The following is a 26,274-nucleotide window of genomic DNA, read 5'->3' as shown; positions in this document are numbered from 1 at the left end:
GCAACAGTCATTTTTGGCTGTAGGAACACACTAAGACGTCTGTAACCAACAATCCTGAGCATACTGCATACTGTGGAAAATGTGGAGCAACTGGAACTCTCAAGCACTGCTGGTGAGAGCGCAACTTAATGCAGCCACTTTATTTGGCTAATATTTCCTAATATTAAGTACATGTTTATCTGAAGACCTGGTCGTTCCAGTCCTTGGTATTTATCTATGAGAAACGAAAACATGTGTTGACGCAAGGACTTCTACACATTATTAAAAAGCTCTTAACACAAAGGTCTATAAGCAGGTGGATGGTCCACGATCGTGCTCAGCAACGGAGGGGCGTGGCTCCCACGCGAGCAGCGCTGGTGACTGTCAGAACATCAGCTCAGGAGGAGGACGGCTGGCTCTAGGGGTGCCCGCCTGCCCGCCGCGTGAGGTTACGGGATGCTGCAGGGAGAAACCACACCCAGGTTCTAGAAATTAGATGAGCGCTTCCGGGGCGGGAGCGGGGTTTGTGGTGGTAGTGGTCGTCCGTCAACTGGGGAGTGCCTGAGCTCACCGCACTGGTGGGAGTGTGCCCTGGCAAATACGTTTGCCTAAACTCGTGATCTGTACACTTACAATACGTGTACTTTGTTCCGTGTACGTTAAAGCTCAGTTAAAAACAAAACAAAACAAATTACACGGTGACCCAACCAATAACGGTGGCTGGAAGCAGAGGTCGTGGGTGTTCTTTTGAGGAAGTGAATTCTTACAAGTTGAAAACAACAACGACGACGACGACGACGAGTGTGGAGACCGGGAAGGGGATTACCCAGGACCAGGAACTTTCCCCGGTACGGAGGAGGTAACGCAGCAGCACGCTCGGAGGCGTTCTCTATCTCGGGGTGGCAGGGATGGGGCCCGGGGCCCGACACTGCCAGCCTTCGGAAGATGCCGACCTTTGGGGCTCCCAGCCCCGCCAGGGGTCCCCCGCCGCCCAGCCGCCCCGCCGCCCCGCCGCCCCCGGGCCCGCCGGCGCTCCCACCACGCCCGCCCGCCCGCCCTGGCGGCGCCGCCGCCGCCGCCGCCGCCGCCGCCGGGAGGCAGCAGTCCGCAGACCTGGCGCTAGCCGGCGTCGCGCTGACGACACGCGCGTGCTGACGTCACCGGCCGCCGCGGCCTCTAAAGCGGGCTGGGTGGCGGGGGGCGCCGAGTTTGACTAGTTTGGGGGCCGCGCAGCGCCTGGCGCCGGTCCCGCCGCTCGCCGCGCCCCGCGAGCCTTGTGTCGGCCGGACGGAGCGCTCCCCGCCCGCTCCCGGGGGCCCCGCACTGGCGGCTGGGCGGCGCTCGCAGAAAGTTGGTTCCTCCCGGGCGGGCGGCCATGGAGCCCCGCAGCATGGAGTACTTCAGCGCCCAGGTGCAGCAGAAGGACGTCGGCGGCCGCCTGCAGGTCGGCCAGAAGCTGCTGCTCTACCTCAGCGCCCCCGGCGCCATCCCGGACCTGGAGAAGGACCTGGGCCGCCTGGGCGAGACGGTCGACGCGCTCACCGGCTGGGTGGGCTCCAGCAACTACCGGGTAGGCGGCGGCGGCGGCGGCGCGGCGGACGGGGCACGCCCTCCCGGCCGGCCCTTTAATCCCCGGCGTGCGTGACCTGCGGGGTGAGCCCCCGGTGCGCCGGCCCTCGGGACCGCCCGGCGGGGGGGGGTGGGTGGGGGGGACCTGAGGGTCAGGGGTCCCTGGAGGCCCCTCCCCATCCCCCGGTGCGCCGGCCCTCGGGACCGCCCGGCGGGGGTGGTGGGGGGGACCTGAGGGTCAGGGGTCCCTGGAGGCCCCTCCCCATCCCCCGGTGCGCCGGCCCTCGGGACCGCCCGGCGGGGGGGGGTGGGGGGGACCTGAGGGTCAGGGGTCCCTGGAGGCCCCTCCCCATTCCCCGGTGCGCCGGCCCTCGGGACCGCCCGGCGGGGGGGGTGGGGGGGACCTGAGGGTCAGGGGTCCCTGGAGGCCCCTCCCCATTCCCCGGTGCGCCGGCCCTCGGGACCGCCCGGCGGGGGGGCGGGGGGGGGGACCTGAGGGTCAGGGGTCGCGCCCCCACCGCCGCCCTGGGCGCAGGTTCCCACCACGACCGAGTTTTTCCCTCACTTGTGAACAGTGACAGATTCAGCGATTTCGGGACACAGTGCGGAGTTATTTGGCATTAGGACACAATGTTTGATCACCTATTTAAAAAATCATTGGTACTTTGCACACACAAAGCGCTCGAAGACTTTTTGCGTTTGCAAACCTTGTAAACACTACCTAGACCTAGGACATTAGGTACGATTTTAATTTTTAAGTTCAAAAGAGTATGTCAAGTTAATCCTTAATGTGTTTTTTATCCTACTTAATCTTGTTTCTTTTTTTCTTTTATAAATTTTGAGTCTGGAAGGTTGTGCTCTTTGTCTCTAAAGGATCTGTAGAGTTTAATCAGTGCCTGATTAAGTTTACCGTTAAATCTAACAAAGATGCTGACCCAAGGGCATTATGTATTTGTTTTTAATTCATTGTCGATAGAAAGCAGTTGAACATTCCCTGTCAACTTGTTTTGCTGCAGTTGAGGACTGAATCAGTTTGAAACTTGTGTGCCAGTAGGTGATCTGGTGAAACGTGTCTTAGTGGGTTTGAGCTGATCCTGAAAAATAATTATGAGCCACAAGAATGAGTGTTTTTGAAGAGCTGGTAGTAGGCAGGTTGTAAAGTAGCCACGTTGAGACCAGGTGAATATTCTGTAATTAGCTTGTACTGTAGTTTTTAGCAGTTATTTTTCTTTCTAGTCTTCTGGTGGCAGTGTTGCTTTAAAATGCTGGCCCAAATCTATGGTTGAAGTGATTCTTCTAAGTAATTTATACTTATAATCCTGCGAATAGGCTGTACTTTGCAAGTTTTATTCTCAGAGAGTAGAAAATCAAACTCTACAATTACTATGTAGATTTAATGGTGAATCCATGAGTTTTAGAAGGGGTTGACTTTTACAAGAATAATAAACTGTATGGGAATTAACTACCTGGATGCTCTATTACATACCATTTCATTATTTTTTAAACTTTAGAAAACGTTAACGTTTAATGATATATCAGTACTGTTTGGGAGGTTATTATTTTTGGGGGAGAAACAACCTAAATTTGCTTACACTAAGGATATATGCACACTCAAGAAAATTGATTTTATGTTGCAACATAGGCTGTTAGCTCTTTGGTAATGCTTGCTCCCCTTCCCAAGTGAAATGTGTCCCCTTCTATGCTGGCCCATTTCACTCTGCACGTGTAACATCTCATCACCTCTATGCTGGCGGTGGTGAGTTGGCTTTGGACCATTTTACCATCAGTGAATAGCATTTGACCAGTCAAATGAAGGAATGAAACACATCTCTTGGCCTCTGTGATACCATAGTATCCTAATTTTTCTTTAATGTCTTTAAGCACTCAGTGCTGTGTGGAAGTAGTCCTTAAGAATTAGGACTTTCAACTGGTCCTTAAGAATTAGAATCCATGAGGGATCTGACTCAGGTTCTCATCTCTTTACTACTACACATTCTCTCCTTGCTCCTTACTAGATACTGTAGTCTGAGACAGTTTCCACAATCAGAAGAAAACTGTCACAGGCTTCTGCATCTTTATTTATATGCTCTCTTGTAGTTGTGCCATATATTCTACCCTTTTCTCCATTACAATGAATGAATGGTCTATCTTCCTCACTTACTATATGTATCAGTCCCTCCACATGAATATTAGATTTCCTCGTCTCTTGCCTACTTAAGGCCATTAATTCATTAATTCTGTTTTCTCCTTGAATCATTAGTTCTCTTCTTTCTACTGAATGCTATATGTAAAACCTTTTCTGATGTTTTTAAAAGGGCATTTGAATTAGTTTCCTATTTGGGTTTTATAAACTAAATTACCAAGCTAGATCATCATTTTTTACCCAAGATACAATAAAACATATTTAAGTCTTTTGAAAAAAAGTGTATCATGGAATTTTTTTGAACATACAAATAGAGAATTGTACTTAAATTTCAAATTATGCTGAACAAAATGCAATTTCCTTCACATTTGGTAGTACTTTATATTTGAGTATCTTCATAACCATCGTTACTTCCCAAAATTTGAGTGATTATGCTATATGCTGTGTATTATTCTGGATACTGAGGATCTAGCTGTGAACAAGACTAGTAAAGCTCATTCATTTAGCTTCATTGGGTATTCATTGAGGACCTACCATGAGCAGGCACTCTTCTGGGCACTTCAGATATAGTAGTGGGAAAACCAAAATCCTTGCCTTTGTGGACTTAGATTCTAGTGGAGGTAGAGGAATACACAAAGGTAAATAACTAGAATCTGTAGTGTGCTAGAGGTGGTAAGTTCTTTGGGGAAAAAAAGCAGTGAAGGGAATAGGGAGTGTTGGGCAGGATCCATGTAGTCAAGAAAGTGAGGTGAAATTTGGATATAGACAATGAAATAAATATAGGAGTGAAGAATGATTTAGGCAAAGGAAATTGCAAATATGGAGGCCCTAGTTCTATGGAGGAACAACATGGCTAGAGTTTACAAGTGATGTGTTAAGAAAGATTAAATTAGGGAGGCAGATGGAAAGAACTTTATAGGATTTTATTCTAAGTCAGTGGATGGTTTTATATAGAGGGTGGCTGCTTTGTGGAGAGTGGACTATAAAGGAGCAACAAAAGAAGCAGGGAGGTGATGGTGGCTAAGACCGGTTTGGTAGCAATGGCAATGTTGGGAAGTGGAGGATTTTGAGATACGCTTTGGTGATAGAGCCATTGGGACCTCCCATTGGGTTGAGAGAGAGGAATTAATGATAATTGCTTTTCTTGAGCATCTGTCATATACTTGGCAAATTGATGGAGGAGTACTTGAACTTGGGGTTAAGATTTTCCTACTCCTTTTCTGTACTTTCCTAAACCTCTTCAGTATCCTTTGATTTGTCAGCTCTACTTTTTTATATATATTATCTGCAAGTATAACAGTAAGTTGACTCTAAAAATGGAGAAATAAATAGCATTTAGGGTTTTTTTTTTTTCCAATTTTATTTATTTATTCATGAGAGACACAGAGAGAGGCAGAGACAGAGGGAGAAGCAGGCTCCCAGCAAAGCAGGGAGCCTGATGTGGGGCTTGATCTTAGGACCCCAGAATCACGACCTGAGCTGAAGCAGCCACTCGACCAACTGAGCCACCCAGGTGCCTCATAAATAGCGTTTATATTATAACTATGTAATGCTGAGCTGAGTAATGTGCTAAGATATCAAGTCTTCTCAGAATCCAAAATCACAGCCCCTTTGCTATTTGAAGGATGAAACACATTCTAATGTTAGCCTCACCTCGATTGTTTCTTATAAACCATCCATTTGTTAAAATACAGTATTTCTTAGATTGCTTAAATACAAATTGTTGGATCTATTTGTATATGGACCATGCCTTTTCTTTTTACTTAACCATAAAGAATGTCCCCATTGGTTTTTTTTTTTTTTTTTTAAAGATTTTATTTATTTAACTCATGACAGACACGGGGGAGGGGGGAGCGAGAAAGAGGGGCAGAGACACAGGCAGAAGGAGAAGCAGGCTCCATGTAGGGAACCCAACATGGGACCTGATCCCGGGTCTCCAGGATCACACCCCAGGCCAAAGACAGTGCTAAACCGCTGGGCCACCGGGGCTGCCCTATTTTTAATTTTTAATGTAAACATTCTTTTTTTTTTTTTTAAATAAATTTTATTTATTTATTTGAGAGAGACACACAGAGAGAGAGGCAGACACACAGGCAGAGGGAGAAACAGGCTCCACGCAGGGAGCCCGACATGGGACACGATCCTAGGTCTCCAGGATCATGCCCTGGGCTGAAGGCTGTGCTAAACTGCTGAGCCACGGGGGCTGCCCCTGTAAACATTCTTATACATTGTCTCTTTGTATATGTGCATGACAGTTGTTTAGGGCAGTGATTCTGAACTGTGTTAGATTCAGTGGCCTGTTTTAACATCTCCCTTATAATGTAATAAGATTTATAGATAATACCTACTACACATAATTTTTATTTTTTATTTTTTTATTGGAGTTCAGTTTGCCAACATATAGCATAACACCCAGTGCTCATCCCATCAACTGCCCCCCTCAGTGCCTGTCACCCAGTCATTCCCACCCCCCGCCCACCTCCCTTTCTACCACTCCTTGTTCGTTTCCCAGAGTTAGGAGTCTCTCATGTTCTGTCTCCCTTTCTGATATTTCCCACTCATTTTTTCTCCTTTCACCTTTATTCCCTTTCACTATTTTTTATATTCCCCAAATGAATGAGACCATATAATCTTTGTCCTTCTCCGATTGACTTACTTCACTCAGCATAATACCCTCCAGTTCCATCCACGTTGAAGCAAATGGTGGGTATTTGTGGTTTCTAATGGCTGAGTAATATTCCATTGTATACATAGACCACATCTTCTTTATCCATTCATCTTTCGATGGACACCGAGGCTCCTTCCACAGTTTGGCTATTGTGGACATTGCTGCTAGAAACATCGGGGTGCAGGTGTCCCGGCGTTTCACTGCATCTGTATCTTTGGGGTAAATCCCCAGCAGTGCAATTGCTGGGTTGTAGGGCAGATCTATTTTTAACTCTTTGAGGAAACTCCACCCAGTTTTCCAGAGTGGCTGTACCAGTTCACATTCCCCCCAACACTGCAAGAGGGTTCCCCTTTCTCCACATCCTCTCCAACATTTGTTGTTTCCTGCCTTGTTAATTTTCCCCATTCTCCCTGGTGTGAGGTGGTACCTCATTGTGGTTTTGATTTGTATTTCCCTGACAGCAAGTGATGCAGAGCATTTTCTCATTACACATAATTTTTAAAAATCACACGAATGTCCTATCTATATTAAAAATGTAAAGTTATAAGTAATTTGTAAGGGATAAAATAGATTTCAGTATATGAATGTCCCAGCCTGACTTCCCATGAATGCTACCATGGCCAGTTCAGACCACTGTGGTATGTGGTTAGTGGCATTACAAGCGGCATTACTATTGGCAGTTGTGATATTCTAAAACTCTAAATCCTGTAAGTTACTTTCCTTGAGTACTCCAACTTAAAGAGTTTGACCACCTCAAACTAGTTAGCTTTTAAGTATCCCATGGTCCCTTTAGTCTGAGCTTAAATTTCCTGGTCAGTCACACCCTGACATTCATTCCTAATTCTGTTTTCCCCCTTCATACTAAAGGTAGACGGTAAAGAACACAAAACCTCTGACTTCAATTTAAATTTCTGACCTTCAAGTGGGCTCTAATTGGTGACTGGTAATTATACTATATTTCCTAGTTCTTTCAGTCTTTCTCGTAGACAACTATTTTATATCTTTTCCTCCCACCTCAGACCTACTGGTATCTCTTCTTCCATCATCAGTGTCAGCTGATGGCTTACTTGCTACTTACTTTATGGAGAAAATTGAAGGAATTGGAATTTCTTAAGATTCCCATTACGGTATGTACCTACCTCCCGGCATTTATACCCATATCAGGCTCAATGTTTGTTGAATCTAAATTAAAACACATTTGGCCCTTGACTTACTAGCCAGGTGCATTCCTGGGGAACTTATACTTATAATGGTTTTTTCTTTAATGTCTTTCATTAATATTTCATTATTTTCTCCAAGCAGGTTTTATGCACATTTTGTTAGATTTACTCTCAGAGTATAAATGGTGTTTTTTTAATTTTTAAAACTATGCTGATGTATTGAAATGAAATGGCATTTTTGGATAATGATTTTTGTGGCCAAACTGCTTATAATTCAAAACGTTTTTTCTGCAGTTTGTGGATTCTTTTATGTTTTCTCTACATATAATAATCTCTCCTCATTCATGGGGGATACATTTTTAAGACCCCCCCCCAGCAGATGCCAGAAACAACAGATAATACCTACATATTTATGTATGTTTGTTTTTCCTATGCATACATACCTATGATAAAGTTTAATTTATGTTGGGCACAATAAGAGATTAATAATAAAATAATATTTATAACAATATACTATAATAAAAGTTATGTGAATGTGGTCTCTCTTACAAATCTCCTTGTACGATACCTTCTTATGATGTGGGAGAATGAAGTGATGAGATGAAATGAGGGTAATGATGTAGGTATTGTAACATAGTGTTAGGCTACTGTTGAACTTCTGATGAGGATTATCTACTTCCAAACCAAGTTGACCTTGGTAACTGAGGTGTGGAAAGCAAAACTGGAGATAAGGGCGGATTACTGATTTTTTAAAAAAATATTATTTATTTATTTGTGAGAGACAGAGAGAGAGAGGGGCAAAGATACAGGCCAAGGGAGAAGCAGGCTCCTCACAAGGAGCCTGATGTGGGACCTGACCCCAGATCCTGGGATAACGCCCTGAGCGAAAGGCAGACGCTCAACCACTGAGCCACCCAGGCATCCCAACTGATGGTTAATTTTTAAAAAATTTATTTAAAAATTGTTAATATAACCTCAGTACCATTATCCTATGTAAAAAATAATTCCTTGGCATGAAATATGCAGGTTTAAGGTTCCAGTTTTTAAAATGTCATACAAATTTTTAAATTAGGTGTTTTGTTTGTTTGTATTTTTAGTAATCTCCACAGCCAGCTTGGAGCTCAGCATGGGGGCCTTGAACCTCGACCCTCAGATCGAGACCTGAGCTGAGACCAAGAGTTGGATGCTTAACTGACTGAGCCACCCAGGCTCTTTAATTATTTCAAGTAAAATCAGGATCCAAATAAGATTTCCACATTGTGACTCGTTAACATATTACTTTCCTCTTGCTGCTGTAACAAATTACCACGCACTTAGTAGCCTAAAACAGCATAGATTCATTTTCTTACAGTTTTAGATGTTAGAAGTCCAAAATGGGTTTCATTGGAATAAAATCAAGGTTTTGGCAAGATTGTATTGTTCTAGAGAACTTCAAGGAGATAATGTTCCATATTCTGGAAACTCCATGTGTTTCTTGGCTCATGGCCTCTCTGTCTTCAAAGCTAGCAGTGTAGCACCTTCAGATCTTTCTTCCTACTGTTTTTTTCGTCACATCTCTGCTTACTCTCCTGCCTCTCATTTATGAGGGATCTTATGATATATTGGGCCCAGGATAACCCAGAGTAATTTCCCCATTTTAAATCTTTACTACATCTTTAGAGTTCTTTTTTACTACTTAAGGTACCATACTCAGAGTTCTTAGGTGTTAGGATGTGGGCACCTTTGGGAGGCTATCTTTATTAAGTTTCTTTGAATTTGTTTCTCCCTTGGTTTCTCTTTTTAAATATTCTTGGATTTATTTGTGGAGTTTCCCACATTCATGATTTTGCTGTGATGTTAGTTCTTCTGTATTTATTAAATTGGTAGTTGGACCTGAAGCTTGATCAGATTCAGTCTTTCTTTTGTTCCCACTCAAGAGGAACATAACACAAAAAAACGCATAAGGTCTGATAGTATCTTTTTATGATGTTAGCAACCACTAACGTTCAGCGTTTAGATCTCTTAATTCATTCAGGTTTGCAAAATGATACTCTTATTTTGCCATTCCTTCACTTATTAACTAGAATACTTGTATAAAGAGAAACACCATTTATTTCTGTTTGTTTACTCACTGGCATAGTTTATAATAGAAAGGCAGGTGCACCTCCTTTTGTTGTGCTTTACATTATTGTGCCTCATAGATACTGCATTTTTCACAAATTGAAGGTTTGTGGCAACCCTGCATTAAACAAGTCTATTGGTGCCCTTTTTCCATCAGCATTTGGCCACTTCATTATCTCTTTGTCACATTTTGGTAATTTTTGGAGTATTTCTAATATTTTTGTTATTTTGTGTTATGATGATCCATGTGATCAGTTCTCTGATGTTACTATGGAATTGTTGGGGGGGGCACCATGAACCATACCCATTCAAGATGGTGAACTTAATCAATAAATGTGTTCTGACTGCTCCACTGACAAGCCATTTCCCTGTCTCTCCCCCTCTCTCTGGGTTTCTCTGTTCCCTGAGACACAACCATATTGAAATGAGGCCAGTTAGTATCTCTATGATGGCCTCTAGGTTTTCAAGTGGAAGAAAGACTTGCGTGTCTCTTGCATTAAATTAAAAGCTAGAAATGATCAAACTTATGAGGGGAAGGCAGGCCAAAAGCTGAGATAGGCCAAAAGCTAGGCCTCTTGTGACAAACAGCCAACTTGTGGCTGCAAAGGAAAGGTTCTTGAGGAAATTAAAAGTGCTACTCCAGTGAACACACAAATGATAAAGTAAAACAGCTTTATTGCTGATAAAGAGACAGAGTTTTAGTGGTTTATCCAGATCAAAGTGGCCACAACACTCCCTTAAGCCAAAGCTGCATCCTGAGCAAGGCCCTAACTTTCTTCAATTTGTGAAGGCTGAAGGCTGAGATCATTGAGGAAGCCGCAGAAGTTTGAAGCCAGAAGGTGATTCATGGGATTTAAGGAAAAAAGCCATCTCCATAACATAAAAGTGCAAGGTGAGCAGCAGGTGCTGATATAGAAGTTCCAACAAGTTATTCAGAAGATCTAGCTAGCTAGAAGGTAGCTACCGTAAACAACAGATTTTCAACATAGATGGAATAGCCTTATATTAGGAATAATAGGCTATCTAGGGCTCTCACAGAGAGGAGAGAACCCAATGCCTGGCTTCAAAGCACAGGGTGACTCTCTTGTTAGGGGCTAATGCAGCCTGTGACTCTCAGGAGAAGCCAGTGCTTCACTTACCATTCTGAAAATCCTAAGGCCCTTAAGAATTGTGCTAAACCTACTCCCCTTGTGCTCTGTAAGTGGGACAACAAAGCTTGGGTAAGAGCACATCTATTTACAACATGGTTTCCTGAATATTTTAAGCCACTGCTGGAAAAAAAAAGATTCCTTTCAAAATATTGCTGCTCTTTGACAATGAGTCTGGTCACCCAAGAGCTCCAGTGAAGATGTACAATGATAATTGATGCTATCTTCATGCCTGCTAACACAGTATCCAATCTGCAGCCTATGGGTCAAGAAGTAATTTCAGCTTTGAAGACTTACTACTTAAATACATTTTGTACTGCAGATAGTGATTCCTGTGATGGATTAGGGCAAAGTAAACTGAAAACCTTTTGAAGAGGATTCACCATTGTAGATGCCAAGAACATTTGTGATAACTTGGGAGAGGTCAAAATATCAATATAAATAGGAGTTTGGAAGAAGCAGATGGCTTTGAGGAGTTCAGTGGAGGGCATAACTGCAGATGTGGTAGAAATAGCAAGATAACTGGAATTAGAGGTGGAGCCTTCGCTGTGCAACAGCTTTTTATTTTGATGTAGTCCCACTAGTTTACTTTTGCTTTTGTTTCCCTTGCCTCAGGAGACATAGAAGTTGTTATGGCCAGTGTCAAAGAAGTTACTGTCTGTGTTCTCTGCTAGGATTTTTATGGTTTCAGGTCTTACAGTGAGGTCTTTGATCCATTTTGAGTTTTTTTTTTTTTTTAATTTTTTTTTTAATTTTTATTTATTTATGATAGTCATCAGAGAGAGAGAGAGAGGCAGAGACACAGGCAGAGGGAGAAGCAAGCTCCATGCACCGGGAGCCCGACGTGGGATTCGATCCCGGGTCTCCAGGATCGTGCCCCGGGCCAAAGGCAGGCGCCAAACCGCTGCGCCACCCAGGGATCCCCCCATTTTGAGTTTTTTTTTGTGTGTGTGTAAGATGTAAGAAAGTGATCCAAGTGGTCCAGTTTCATTCTTCTGCATGTTGCTGTCCAGTTTTCCTGCTGTTGTTGGAGAAACTTTTTCCCATTGGATATTATGATGGGTTAAATATGTGTTGGGGATTAAGGATTGCACTTGCTGTGATGAGCATAGGGTGATGGAAGTGTTGTGTCAATATGTCGTACACCTCACACTCATGTAACACTGTACATTCAGTAACTGGAATTAAAGTAACCTGGAGAAGGAAAAGAAATGGAACCTGAAGATGTGCCTAACTGCTGCCATCTCATGATAAAACTTAAGCAGATGAGGAGTTGCTTCTTGTGGATGAGCAAAGAAAGTTTTTCTTTGGATGGGATCTACTCCTGGTGAAGATGCTGTGAAGATTGTAGAAATGACACCAAAAAGTTGAAAATATTACATGTATTTAGTTAGTAAGCAGCATCAGAGTTTGAGAACATTGACTCTGATTTTGAAAGAAATTCTGTGGGTAAAATGCTATCAAAAAGCATCACATGCTACAGAGAAATCCTTCAGGAAAGGAAAAGTCAATTGTTGCAGCAAACTTCACTGTGGTCTTATTTTAAGAAATTGCCACAGCCTCTACAGCCTTCATTCAGGAACCACCATCCTATCCTGATTGGTCAGCAGCCATCAACATCAAGGCAGGACCCTCCACCAGCCAAAAGATTACAACTTGCTGAAAGCTCAGATAATGATTAACATTTTTTAGCAGTAAAGTATTTTGTAATTAAGGCATGTGCTTTTTTTTTTTTTAGATATAATGATAATGTTGCTTACTAGAGCATAGTATAGGGTAAACATGACTTTTATATGCACTGGGAAATGGAAAAATTCATTCGACTTACTTTGTTGCGATATTCCCATTATTGCAGTGGTCTGGAACAGAATTCACAGTATTTCTGAATTCACAGTATTTGTGAGGTATGCCTGTAGTTCATATGATTCTTTCCTTTCATTTACTAATTGTCAAAATATTGAGGTTGTCTTCTAGCATCCTCCGATATTGGCCAAATAGTTTTCATCATTATGAATTCTTATATTTAAACATATCTAATGTGTTTCAAGACAACACAGTTATTATTATTCTTACTAATATTTACGGTGTCCTGCCTTGACATGACCCTAGTAATCTCTTAGAGCATACTTGCTGTTTAGTATCACAAGATATCCTATTTCCTGCTCTAGCCTGGAATCAGCCACCTCTCCAAGAAACTGGTTCTTTTTAGTGGGAAATAGTATGTGGAAAATACAGTATGAGTATGAGTACTAGTGGAACTCATTGTTACTTGTTTGATCATTTCTAGATTTTTTCCAATGAATACCATAGGTTTTATTTTAATTTTAAAGAAAAATACATCATGGGGGATCTCTGGGTGGCTCAGTGGTTTAGCGCCTGCCTTTGGCCCAGGGCGTGATCCTAGGAGTCCTGGGATCCACTCCCGCGTCGGGCTCCCGGCATGGAGCCTGCTTCTCCCTCCTCCTGTGTCTCTGCCTCTCTCTCTCTCTCTCTCTCTCTATCATAAATCAATCAATCAATCAATCTTTAAAAAATTAAAAAAAAAGAAAAATACATCATGAATTCATAGTGATTCTAGTTCAGTTTCAGGACTGATTTTTTACTACTTCCGTATGTCTTCTAATCTCCTTTAATCAACAAGATTTTAAAAAGCATTGAAGTTTCTTTTTTGGTAGAGTTTGGTTTTTGTCCATAGGTTATATGCCCCTCGAGAAAGATAATCAAATTATTATACTTTAAAGTCACTTGAAACAGTCTTTTGTGTGGTTATAATACTAATTTGGTATATGTTTCAGTTCACTTATTTTGTTTTCAGTGAAATTAGTTATTGTTACAAATACAGTGTATTCCAATTAGTCTGGTTTCTTTCTCAATTCTTTATAGCCTGTTCGTAACCATTAAATTTTTTTCCTGATCATTTTTCCCATTGCTGTTATTTATGATAAACATTTCTAATTATATCTATTTGTAGTACATATATGCATATTTCCAACTTGCTTTTTAAACTTAACAGAATGAAGGTGCACCTGCATGGCTCAGTTGGTTAAGCATCTAACTCTTGATTTCGGCTCAGGTCCATACTCTCAGGGTTGTGAGATCGAGAATTGTGTCAGGCTCCGCACTTAATGGGGAGTCTCTTGAGAGTCTCTCCTCTTCCCCTCCCCCTGCTCTCTTGCTCTCTCTCTGAAATAAATAAAATCTTAAAACAATATCATTGAGGTTATTGCATAGCAGAATTAGAGTAGTCCTCATTTTTATTTTTAAAGTGTTACAGTACCCTATAGCATGGATGCACCATAATTTATTGAATCTGTCTCATATTGGTGAATGACAGTTTCTGGTCTCTCACAATGAATAATATTCACATGTTCTTTAATAATTTTGCTAGTATATCTTAGGGATAGATTTCTAAGTGAGATCTTACCTAGTATACGTATTTTTCCTGCTGATTTGAGTTACTGCTTTTATCATCTGTAAAGTCTGTTAAGTCTGTGATTCTATTTATAGGTTTTCAATTATGTTTTAACAGCTTTATTGAGGGGCGCCTGGGTGGCTCAGTGGTTGAGCATATGCCTTTGCCTCAGGGCATGAGCTGGGGTTCTGGGATCAAGTCCTGCATCCGGCACTCCACAGGGAGTCTGCTTCTCCCTCTGCCTGTGTCTCTGTCTCTCTCTGTGTATCGCTCATGAATAAATAAATAAAATCTTAAAAAAAAAAAACCAGCTTTATTGATGTAATTTACATACTATACAATTTATTCATTTGAAGTGTACGGTTCATTAACCTTTTAGTACATTTACAAATGTATACAGCCATCAGCACAGTTAATTTTAGAATATTTTCATCACCTCAAGAGGATCCCTGTACCCTTTCACTGATACCACTTGATCCCCCCTATACACACACACACACACACACACACACACACACACACACACAGTTCTAAGCAACCACTAATCTACTTTCTATTACTATAGGTTTGTCTATTCTGGACATTTCTTAGTTGTTGAATTATATAACATCTGGCCACTTGTGACTCTTTTTTCACTTAAAATGTTTTCAAGGTTCATTCATGTGGTAGCATGTACCAGTCCTATTTATGACCACATTTTTGATTGAGTGTGTATACCACATTTTCTTTATCCATCAGTTGAGGAATATGTGGGCTTTTGTACCTTTTAGCTATTGTGAATAATGCTGTAATGAGCATTGGCATACAGGTATCTGTTTGTATCCTGCTTTAATTCCTTTGAATATATACCTAGGAGTGGAATTAACTGTTGGGCACTCAGTGTTTTTTTTAATACCTTTCACTTTAGACCTTCCCTTTTTTCCTGTACTTTATAGATGTTTTTTTCCATGTTCTCTTCTCCAGTGGTAAACTGTTCCTTTTCTGTTCTTGCTAGCCTACTTGTGGGAAGTGGGAATGTTCTCTGCTTTTCTGGTCCAGCTTCAGTCTTCGGAGCCCTTTGTTCCTAAGTCTTGGGGATGAGACTTTATCAGAGATCCTGCCTCTCCTCAACTGTAGACCTCTAAATCACCTGAGCCCAGGATGATTTTCTGCTTCTCTCTCTGAAGTAGAGAACTTTTTTTCTTTTCTCTTTGATCAGCAGCAGTGAGTTTTTACCTGTGTCCTGGAGTGACAGTATTTGTCTTTCAATAGCTTCATGCCTTTGTTCCTTACAAGACAAGGGTATGGGAAAGGAAAGGTTTGTGCCTTTCCTAAAGAGGCAGCTGTTCCCTTCCTCCGAGACCTGTACAACCAAGAGATAATTTTCCAATCATGAGTGTCAAGGTTTGTGAGAAAGCCGGTAAATGGAGGTCTCTCCTTTTGTATCTGTGGCTACTAGGGATTACATACTTTGATGCTAGCCCACATTCAGCTATTAACAATGAGTTAAATAAAGTTGAACTCTTTTTAATTTTTTTTTAAAGTTGAACTCTTAACTTGCTTGTATCACAGCTTTATTTTCCTTCTGTCCTCTACCACATGTGTCATATTGCTTATGTCCCATGTCTCCTTGGGAGCATCTATCTTTCCTTAAATTTCAGGCTAGTTGATTATCCTATAACTTTGGGATTTTGATGGATTCAAGAATAGATAACGATTCTATAGATTATTTGGCTTTTTCTTGTTAACAGTGGGAGTGGTATTTTTTTTTCCAGTGTCTTTATCCTGGACAAAAGCTGGGATTCCTCTGTAATTAAAGGCGCTCTTATTTTTAACTTTCATTTAGGAAACATTTCAACATTATAGAAAAGTTGTATGTATGGTCAGTGTGAACTTCTTTGTACCCTTCACCTAATTTACCGGTTACTAACATTTTGTCAAATACACTTTATCTTCCTGCATATTTATACATTATTATTATTATTGAACCATTTGAGAATAGGGGGCCCTAACCTCATGACTGTTTACCCCTGGATACTTCAATCTCCTTATTTTTAAAAAAAAAAAACTTGGTAATATATGAAGATCTTTATATGTCAGTGATTGTAATTGATATGAAAGAATGCATTGATAGTTTGTATTCATTAAAATTTCTTTCTATCTGTAGGTATCATTAATGGGATTGGAAATTTTAAGTGCCTTTGTGGACAGATTATCAACACGATTTAAGTCCTATGTAGTAATGGGTAAGTTAACTTTATTTAAAAGTCATTGTAGATTTTGATATACTGCCTTTCTTTCTCCTGGTTTTTAATGGAAAGAGTTCTCTGTGAATGCAAAAATGTAATTTTGTACAACCCAGAGACCCACTTAGCATTTTAGTTTGCCTAGACATAAAAGATTTTAAGCCTAAAGAAATACTTCCTTTGAAACAAAAAAAAGGCAAAAAACACACAATATACTGTTAATAGATTTTTACTTCATATTTAAAAATGTTTTACTGTAATGTTTACTTTTTTGTAACATTAAAAACTTACACAGCATCACTTTTTTCTTTTTATTTTTTTTTCCTTTTCAAATTTTTATTTAAATACTAGTTAACATACTAATCAACATAGTTGATTAATACAACTAATCAATATTAGTTGTAGGAATAGAATTCAGTGATTGATCATTTACATAGAACACCCAGTGCTCATCATAACAAGAGCCCTCCTTAATTCCCTTCACTCATCTAGCACCCCCCCCCCCCCGCCCCGCACCTTCTTCCCACCATCAAGCCTTAGTTTTTTCTCTATCATTAAGAGTTTCTTCTGGTTTGTTTCCCTTTTTCTCTTTTTTTCCCCCTTCTCATAAGTTTATCTGTTTTGTTTCTTAAATTCCACATATGAGTGAAATTATATGGTATTTGTCTTTCTCTGACTTACTTCATTTAGCATAATACACTCTAGCTCTATCCACATCATTGTAAGATTGGTAAGATTTCATTCTTTTTGATGGCTGAGTAATATTCCATTGTGTATATATACCACATCTTTATCCATTCATCAGTTGATGGACATTTGGGCTCTTGCTATGGTTTGGCTATTGTAATAATGCTGCTATAAAAATTGGGGTGCATGTACCCTTTCGAATCTGTATTTTTCTGTCCTTTGGGTAAATGCCTAGTAGTGTAATTGCTAGATCATAGAGTATTTCTGTTTCTAACTTTGAGGAATCTTCATACTTTTTTTCCAAAGTGGCCACAACAGTTTGCATTCCTTTAGCACCACTTTTTAGACTGTGTGGTAAAGGACCACCAGTTCTTTTTTTGCTAGTCTGTTGCAGATGATAGTTTGTAAAATATAATAAAAATAAATTACAGCAAAGTGAAAGGAAAAAATATAAGGCCCAATTTTTTATCATTAGATCCAATAAAAAAATTATTTTGGTCAGATTGTTTTTTAAAATTTTACTTTATAACACTCTCATTTCTTTCTTCTTCTTTTTTTTTTTTACCATAAATAATTTATAGGCTGGTCCTGGGCTGCCAGCCATATTTAGAGGTACACTTAACAGTAGTGTTTTTGCAGTACAGTACATTAAAAACTAGTGTACTAGTACAATGCTTTTCTTTGTGTAGTGGTTAGGATTACAGCATTGGCTTTGACCTATTTTCTAAACCTGAGTGACCTTCATGTATCTTTTAGAGTGCTTTGATGAATAGATTTGGTTCCTATTTAAGGGAAACCTCAGATGTATGTGATTTTCTTTTATTGATTAAGTTAATGCTTAAGAATGCCTCACACTTATTTTCAAATTATCTTTGGTTAGCTTTTTTTTCATGTTTGGTATGTCCCCAAATTCTGCTGATTGCTTTTATTTATTTATTTATTTATTTTTATTTTTTAAAATTTCTTTTATTTTTATTGTGTATCCTTTTAGCAGAAGCATCTTCGTGAGTTTTCCTTTATTATTCTCTTTTTATTTTTATTTATTTTTATTTTATTTTATTTTATTTTATTTTATTTTATGATTCTCTTTTTTTTTTATGTTTTTTTTTTTTTTTAATTTATTTATGATAGTCACAGAGAGAGAGAGAGAGAGGCAGAGACACAGGCAGAGGGAGAAGCAGGCTCAATGCACCGGGAGCCTGATGTGGGATTCGATCCCGGGTCTCCAGGATCGCGCCCTGGGCCAAAGGCAGGCGCCAAACCGCTGCGCCACCCAGGGATCCCTATGATTCTCTTTTTAATCAATACCTGGTTCCAATTCATTCTTTGTATGAATATCTTCTGGAAAGGTGGTTTTTTTACTCTGTCAGTCTTCTGCTTAAAATCCTATGATGTTAGAAACTACACTCTGCAAACGTGTTTTACTTATGTATTTTCTTAAAATTTTTTGAATGATTGCTTATAATTAGAATGTTTTACATAAAAATTCATGTTTATGACTTGTCTTGAACAATTGGTCAATATGGCAACCCTGATTTTCCACTCCCACAGGTACTTATTGGGTGGAGTTTTGCAATAGCTTCCCTTTGAATGGGTCATGAGCTTTCTGATTCATAAGTCCCTCCCATCTTCTCTTGTGTCCTCATAACTGAGAATACTGCAAGCTTGGAATACTGCCATTTTTAGAGCTAATTCATTTTTGGCATTTTCTGTATGTCCCTGACTATTGGCATTTATGTTTGTGACCCTTGCCCTGTAGTATTTCCCTAATATTAGTTGTGACAGATAGTATTTTAGACTTGACAGTAATTCTAGGTATTATGTATCTTGCTTAATTTTTGAACACAAGGAGGGCCGGATGGGGGTTGATGCACCGACTGCTTGTAATGAGGCGGTAGGAGTATTGGGACGAGAATCCTAGTTTGTTGCCTCCTAGGACTGTCCTCTTTTCAGAACTTTTTTTGCTGTCCTTTGGTGTTCTAGTTTTCTCACCATGTTTGTCCCCTCTGCATCATAGTAGCCTTATTCATCAGTGATCTTTAGCAAATACTCTTCTCCACTTTAGCTAATCAGAAACTTGCTTGCTTTTGTTAGTTCTGGCTTAATTTGTTCATGCTGTTGTTTCTTCTTGAAATCCTCTCCTCTTGGGTTACCTGGGTGGTATAGTCGGGTAAGTGTCCGACTCTTGGTTTCATCTTGGTTTCGGCTTGGGATCTCAGGACCCTGAGATCAAGCCCCAAATCAGGTTCTGCATGGAGTCTGCTTGGGACACTCTGCCCCTCCCCTCTTTCTCTCTCTCAAATATGTAAATAAATGTAAAAAAAAAATCTCCTTTTTTCTATCGTTCTTTCTCTTTAAAAGATTTACTTCAAATTTCAGTATCTGGGAGCTTTTCAGATTAACCTCACCCTACATTGAATTTTTCTTTACACCATAATTCTTATACCCTTAAATACTTAATAAATTACGTTAAGTTGCTCTTGTTGGTAGGTATTCCCTGTGTGTTCTCTTATAGGCTTATATGTGTAGTTTTTTTGTCTTCTGATCTCTTACTCTTATATGATTACTTCTGTGCATTAATGTCAGCCAACATCATTTTCACTTTGAACCCTAGGTGTTCATTATTTTTCTTGGTGAAACTTGGATTTGTTATCAGTTGAGAGTCAGTGTGGTATAATAGGAACGTTTCGGCACTAGTTTTCTACTATATATTGCCTACTTGTTATCCTCTCACATATATGAGAGATTATCCTTTTACTATTTCTAATTTATATGATAGTTCCATAAGTAGGCAGTATATCTGTGTACTCTTAAGGAAGTACAGTACTAGGGTTGACTTTCTTGTTTTACTCTGTCTTAGAACTTAGCCAGACCACTTTAGAAGCCTTTCTGTAAAAGGAAGGAATTGAAATAAATTATGTGCAGAAGGTTTTTGTTTTTGTTTTTAAATAATATATATATGTATGATATACATATATATATATGTATATATATGTAACTTGATGTGCATGACATTTTCTTTTGATGCGCTTAGGTCATCATAGATATATTTACCTTTTTACATTAAAAGTGAAGAGATGTTTTAGAAAAATTGAGATTCAATTTCAGTTGTAGATGAAGTGCCATAAAGAGTATGGGCTCTTTTGATGTAGTTCTTCAATATAAAATATTCAAATTTTCTTTGTGACCACATGTACTGTGCAAAAATAAGCTTTTGAAACAAAAAAAAATATGCACAATTTACATTTAACACTGATCACCAACCCTGGTTTTATGATAACTGAATTCAGTAAAGGATCTCATATTTTATAAATTTTAAGCAGATACTTTTAATCGAAAATGGAATTACAGAAAGAATATTAGAATAGTTGGACTACCTGGTTATCAGTTTTGCATCTTGTAAAATGGTATGCATCTCATGTACTGAGAGAATAAAACATACCAGCTGTTCTTTACCTTCTTTGGTGTTTCCTGTTCAAATTGCAGTCTGATCTATTCATCTGTTTAGCAAGTTTTTACCATCTATAGGGTAAAAAGGTCTGTTTTGGATTCCTATAATTATCTTTTGAATATTCATCATGTTGAATGGTAAAATTCAGTGGTCATTATATTATATACAGATCTTTAGGACTTAAACTGTTGACTCTTCCAAATGCTTATGGGCTTAGCATAAGTCTTTTTTACCAGTTTTACTTCATCTTCTCACTAGCCATGTGAGGTATAGGCCTGTATCTGTCCTTATCTTATGGACAAGGAAAGTTTGAAATGCAGAGAAATTTACTGTTTTGCATAATTAATAACTGGTAGAGCTAGGAATAAAATCTTACTCTGCATTAAAAAGGAATTCTAATGCAAAAAATTCACGGATTTTTTAAATAACTAATAAAAAGTTTATGTAGTGTGAAACTGTTTTTGTTTATTTTTTATAAAATTTAAGTTTTTCATATTGAAGTGAGCCCTTGTTTGGGCCAACATTTTAATTTTCTATTTGGAGTTAAATTCCTCCTCTCAAGAATGAAGTGGCTATTTTTTTTTCATACTACTGTTGTGTGATTATTAAAAACATACACAAGAGAACACCTCAGTTACGAGTAAATAGAAATAGTTATGACTGGGACCTAATTGTGTGGATTATTTAAATCCTGGTTTCAGCTTGCTATATGTGTGATTTTGGGCAAAGCATTTAATCCCTTTGGGTCTTCTCTATCAAATGGGCCTAGTCTATTTCATAGAATTGTTATGAAGATGACATGAGATAATTCCAAGCTTAGTACATAATAGTATTTTAACATTATTAAGTGTTTATTACTATCGTCTGCCTCTCAGAAGCTATCAGAACCAGAGTCCCACAATAGCCAATCCTACAGATGTCAATGATTTTCTCTGATGTTAATAATACATCTAAGCAAGATGAGAAGTGTTTATATTAATCCAACTGACAGGTACTTCAGTTGCTTCATGATTAGGCTTATGATTTTGTAACAAGGACTCTTTCTTACACAGTCATTTCATTGATTAAACTTAGGTTTTTGGATATCATTCCATCAGGTATAGTGGGCTTCTCACTCTAGTTGAATTTCCTTCCAAAAATAATTAATTTCTTTTTTCCTTAAGTGTTGTTGTTTATTATTATTACATTAGTCTTGTTGTTGTATTGTAGACGTTATATTGTAGAACATATTTGCATCAAATTATATATACATTTAATTATAATTGTTTATAAATAAATGAGAGAAAATCCCTTTCTCTCTCATTTCTTCTTCCCTTTTTTAAAAGAGGCCTCAGCCTTCATTGCCTCAGGGAAAGGAAGGCCATAGCTATCTGTCAAAAGAGAAACTAAAGTTAATTTCTTTGCCTTTGAATGTGCAGGATGATGGTAGGGATGATGGAGGTGGTAGGTGACACACAGAGAGAGCACTTACTCAGTGCCCTTCACTCTAAGTTGTTTAAATTTATTCTCTTTTAAATTTTCAGTCATCTTCTGAGGTGAGTACTGCTACAAACATTTATGGGTTGAGGATGTAAAGACAAAAGCTGATCAGATATTGTTGCCATGTGCCTTTTAACACCACACAAGGAGCAATGGTAATTTAAGGGATTGCAGAAAGACAATTTTGACTGTGAGGTATTTTTGCCCTGTGAGTGGACTTTAGAACCTGTTACCCTCTAAGTTCTAGCTATTCCCTCCCTTTCCCTTCACGCTGCCTCTCAATAGATGTGATTTCTTTTTGGTGCTTTATTGATATGTAGTTTCAGAAACCTTTTTTTGTGAAAACTCTTCAAGAATGGACACTCACCTGCCTTTCCCACCTCCTTTCATGAAATGGTGCCACAGTCTTAGACGTAGAAAAACCTCTATCCCAGGGGCCGAGGCTTTTATTTTTGTCAGTTGAGTAATATGTCATACATACATAAGAGTGTATATCAAACATGTAATTGTAAACTAACACCTGCTTGTGCCCAGCCCAGGCAACTAGAACTCTGTCATCTTAGATACTGCCTCTGCATTCCTGATGACACCTCCCTCCCTCTACCAGAGATAACCACTGACATGTCCTTTTAGATAACCATTCCCTTGCTGGTGTGTAGAGCTTGACTAGCTATACACATCTCTAAATAGGATAATATTTAGTCTTGCCTGTTTTTTGAACATTTATCATAAGTGGATATCATGTAGTATATGTGCTTTTGAAACTTCCTTCTCCTTTACTTTTGATTAGACTTACAAGTAAAATAATTTGCTTACCCCTTAACTTTCCATTTATGGAAACAAGGTGTTTATAATTTTGTAAAATATAGCTTATAATGGAGGTAAATTATAAATATTTACTCTTTTTTTCTGCCTTTTTCTAGTTATTGTAGCTTTAATAGACAGAATGGGAGATGCCAAAGACAAAGTTCGAGATGAAGCTCAGACTCTGATATTGAAGTTAATGGATCAAGTAGCACCACCTATGGTAGGCCTTCATTTTCAAATTTAGATTTTGCTAATCAATGATGAGATATAAGTAAAGACAGCTGGTAATCACAGCAAGTCATTGAAGCTCCAAGGGACATGAAAACTGAAATTTTAAACGGTGAATTGTTGTTAATTGTTAAAGGATTTAAAATTTAAGATAAAATGTCAATATTTAACTTTTTGGGTTTTTTTTGCTTTTCTTTTTCCTATTTTCTACTCTTTGACATCTTTTACAAAGCTAACTCAGAGATTCTCTTGGACGCTATGGTGATTATATTATTCTTCAGGATTTTCTATTTTTCCTACCTACAGATAATATAGTATTTAGAGAGAAAGCTCATTTTGAGAGCTACTGAATGCTATATTTAATTTGTGCAACTTTTACAGCAACAAGAAGAAATTTTTTTTTATTTGAACAAGTGGTTGCTAATTGTATAAGGCATATATTCTATGACACTGACTTGTGTTTTATGAATATAGTAGGAAAAATTAGCCCTTATGGAGATATTTTGAAAGGAGAGCAAAAGGGGCCCCTGGGTGACTCAGTCAATTAAGCATCTAACTCTTGATCTCAGGGTTGTGAGTTTAAGCTCTGTGCTGGGGTAGGTGCAGAGCCTACTTAAAATAAAAAAAAAAAAGGTGCGACAATAAATTGACACGTAAACAAAGATTTAAAGAGTATCTCATGTTAAGTAGAAAAAAATCAGAATTTACAGTATATACAGTGATATTATGGTCATTACCTAAAATACAGTTTTAAAATTATAATACATACTACATATGCTTTGAAAAAATTCAGAGTATTAAATTGTAAAAATAAACTGTTTGCCCAGATATTTTATATCTTGAAAGAAGTTCTTGTTAATAGTTTGGTGGGTATCCTATAACACTTGTTTGATGGTTAAATTGTAACTCATTTTTTGATGTGCTATTATAAACAGTTCCATAGGAACATCCTTATACATGTGTCTTTGGACATAAATATAAGTATTTATATAGAATAGTGTTCCAGAGATGTTGTTCCTACATCAGGTTATTCACATTTAAGATTTACTGAGTAAACTTCCAAGTTACCTTCCAGAATATTTGGCAGAAAAAGAAATATTAGTAGAACTGAATAAAGAGTCCAGGAAGAGGTGTGTGTGTGTGTGTGTGTGCACATGAATTTAATAAATGCTAAGGATGATGTTTCTATATGTGGAGAAAGGATTGATTGAGACAATTGGCTATGTGTTTAGAAGAATAAAGTTGGATTCCTTCCTGCCCCAAGTTCTTATAATTACTGTGAATTATCTGTATAGATATGTATACTTTTTATGAAAGAGAATTATAGTAGGGAGCAATAAGATGACTTTTACCAAATAATGTTTTTGTACTTGGTTAACAGGCTAAAGCAAGAAAAGCGTGAATTATAAAATGTTGAAAAAGCCTGTTCCATGTGACAGTGTGGAGTAGTTGCTAGGCAACATTGGACCTTTCAAATACTTCCTGGACTACTGGGCTTATAATGGTAGCATTGTTGTTGGGAGGTTTCTAAAGCTTAGAAAGAATTCTATGTCCATGGAAATTCTAAGATTTTTAGAATTGGACATGGTTTTTCTGAGAATAATTGATTCTAAAGTGAACGATAACTAAATAAAAACTAAAAATGTGATTAAGACACTTGAATGAGAGCAACATTAGTATAAATTTGGCTTAGAAAAGCTTATAGAGAAATAAAGTCTGATGGGAAAATTCAGTTATCATTAAGGTTGGTGATAAGGTTGGGAATTAAAGTTATAACACGAGTAATTTAATTTTGTGTTATATATTTCTTTTCTTTGGAATAGTACATTTGGGAACAGTTGGCTTCTGGTTTTAAGCACAAGAATTTTCGATCTCGAGAAGGCGTGTGTCTGTGTCTTATTGAAACCTTAAACATGTAAGTTTTATGATTATTGAAAATAGCCATCTTGTTTTTCATTTTTCTGAAAGGGAAAAGCAATACTCATTTCGTAAAGCTTGAAGAAAACTATGGAAATAACGTTTTGAGTAGTTATGAATTGATCTCTGGTATGAGAGTTTTTATTTGATTTGATGTCTTTAGCTGTTAATTTTTTATGTGTATATTAATTTTAAATTACTAGTGATAAATGTTTCTTTTTCTTGAGTAAGTTGATAATTTCTACCCAAAATAGATGGTCATATAAGATACATTGACATAACTTAGGATATACTTCTATTCTGGGCCCAGTTTGGAATTGTTTTTAGTTAACTCAGTGGTATTTCAGATATTGTAGCCATTTCCCCCAACCCATGTTTTCTAGACCACTGTGGGTAGACTGTTCTAAAAATCATAGACTGAACAAGACTCTTCCAGATAACTAGCCAGTGAATCAGGTAGCAGTAAGCAGAGCTCTGACAGCATAGAGCCACAGAGCTCAGAATTCCAGTCTGAAGAAGTTGTAAACTAGTGCTTTTTTTCTCTTTCTGGATTTTTTGGTCAAGTTCTATGCAACAAGATAGGTGATATATAGTAGCTTTCAACTTTTCCTGTAGTGTTACTTCCTTTTTTCTAACTATACCTTCATTTATTTTCTTTTACTCCTCTATGATCCTTTCTGCCATCTAGAGCTTGTAAGTGCATTCAGTTCTGCACAATTTTCATGGTTTTTGGCTCTCCTGTCATTTGCTTTCAACCCATGACCTCATCAAAATATTAATAAGCATAAAGGTTTTATTGGAATGCAAATTTATTTGAGACCCAGTGTCTAAAAAAATCACTCTTAAAGCAAAAGCTCCAATTTTCATGAGTGATCATAGGTTGCTAGGTTCAAGAGTGTCATTGGTTGAACATTTTGTTCTGTTGGATCATGTGTTGACAGTTTTCATTGTCAGTCATGATTTTTCAAGTTTGCATATGTCACATTGTTTAGAATTAGTTTTTGCTTGTGTCTCATGTCCTTCATGTTTTAGTGATGTGTACCCATGCTTTCCACCATATTTGTCTTATTGATACAGACAAGAAGAAAGTATAAGGATATTTTGTTTACTGTTTGATTAAAACCAAATTCTCTTTTATTTCTGTTTCAAATTACATTTAGTTTTGGGACTCAGCCACTAGCCCTCAGCAAGTTGGTACCACATTTGTGTATCCTATTTGAAGATTCCAACAGTAAGGTAAAATTTTACTTATATTCAAGCCTTGACTAATTTTTTTGGCTACCTCTTCTTTTCTAGTGCCC

General features: G+C 38.5%; 1 protein-coding gene across 30 annotated transcripts in view; it reads left to right on the top strand.

The window, feature by feature from the left end:
- Positions 1 to 1,182: 1,182 nt before the first annotated feature.
- The window catches only part of CLASP2 (cytoplasmic linker associated protein 2), a 177,633-nt gene continuing 152,541 nt past the window's right edge, over positions 1,183 to 26,274 (top strand). For 9 of the 30 annotated variants that reach the window (XM_077865969.1, XM_077865985.1, XM_077865966.1 and 6 more), the window contains exons 1-5: positions 1,187 to 1,549; positions 16,326 to 16,404; positions 22,945 to 23,048; positions 24,880 to 24,971; positions 26,134 to 26,209. In XM_077865969.1, the coding sequence (XP_077722095.1) occupies positions 1,355 to 1,549; positions 16,326 to 16,404; positions 22,945 to 23,048; positions 24,880 to 24,971; positions 26,134 to 26,209 (546 nt within the window). In that variant the 5' untranslated portion in view covers positions 1,187 to 1,354. Of the gene's footprint in view, positions 1,550 to 16,325; positions 16,405 to 22,944; positions 23,049 to 24,879; positions 24,972 to 26,133; positions 26,210 to 26,274 lie in introns of all 30 variants that reach the window. The other 21 variants (XM_077865958.1, XM_077865956.1, XM_077865951.1 and 18 more) reach the window with 7 other exon arrangements.

The sequence above is a fragment of the Canis aureus genome, chromosome 22 (genome assembly GCF_053574225.1).
Source record: "Canis aureus isolate CA01 chromosome 22, VMU_Caureus_v.1.0, whole genome shotgun sequence".
Lineage (NCBI taxonomy): Eukaryota > Metazoa > Chordata > Mammalia > Carnivora > Canidae > Canis > Canis aureus.
The sequence above is the reverse complement of the archived record's forward strand: the minus strand, read 5'-3'. Positions and strand labels throughout refer to the sequence as shown.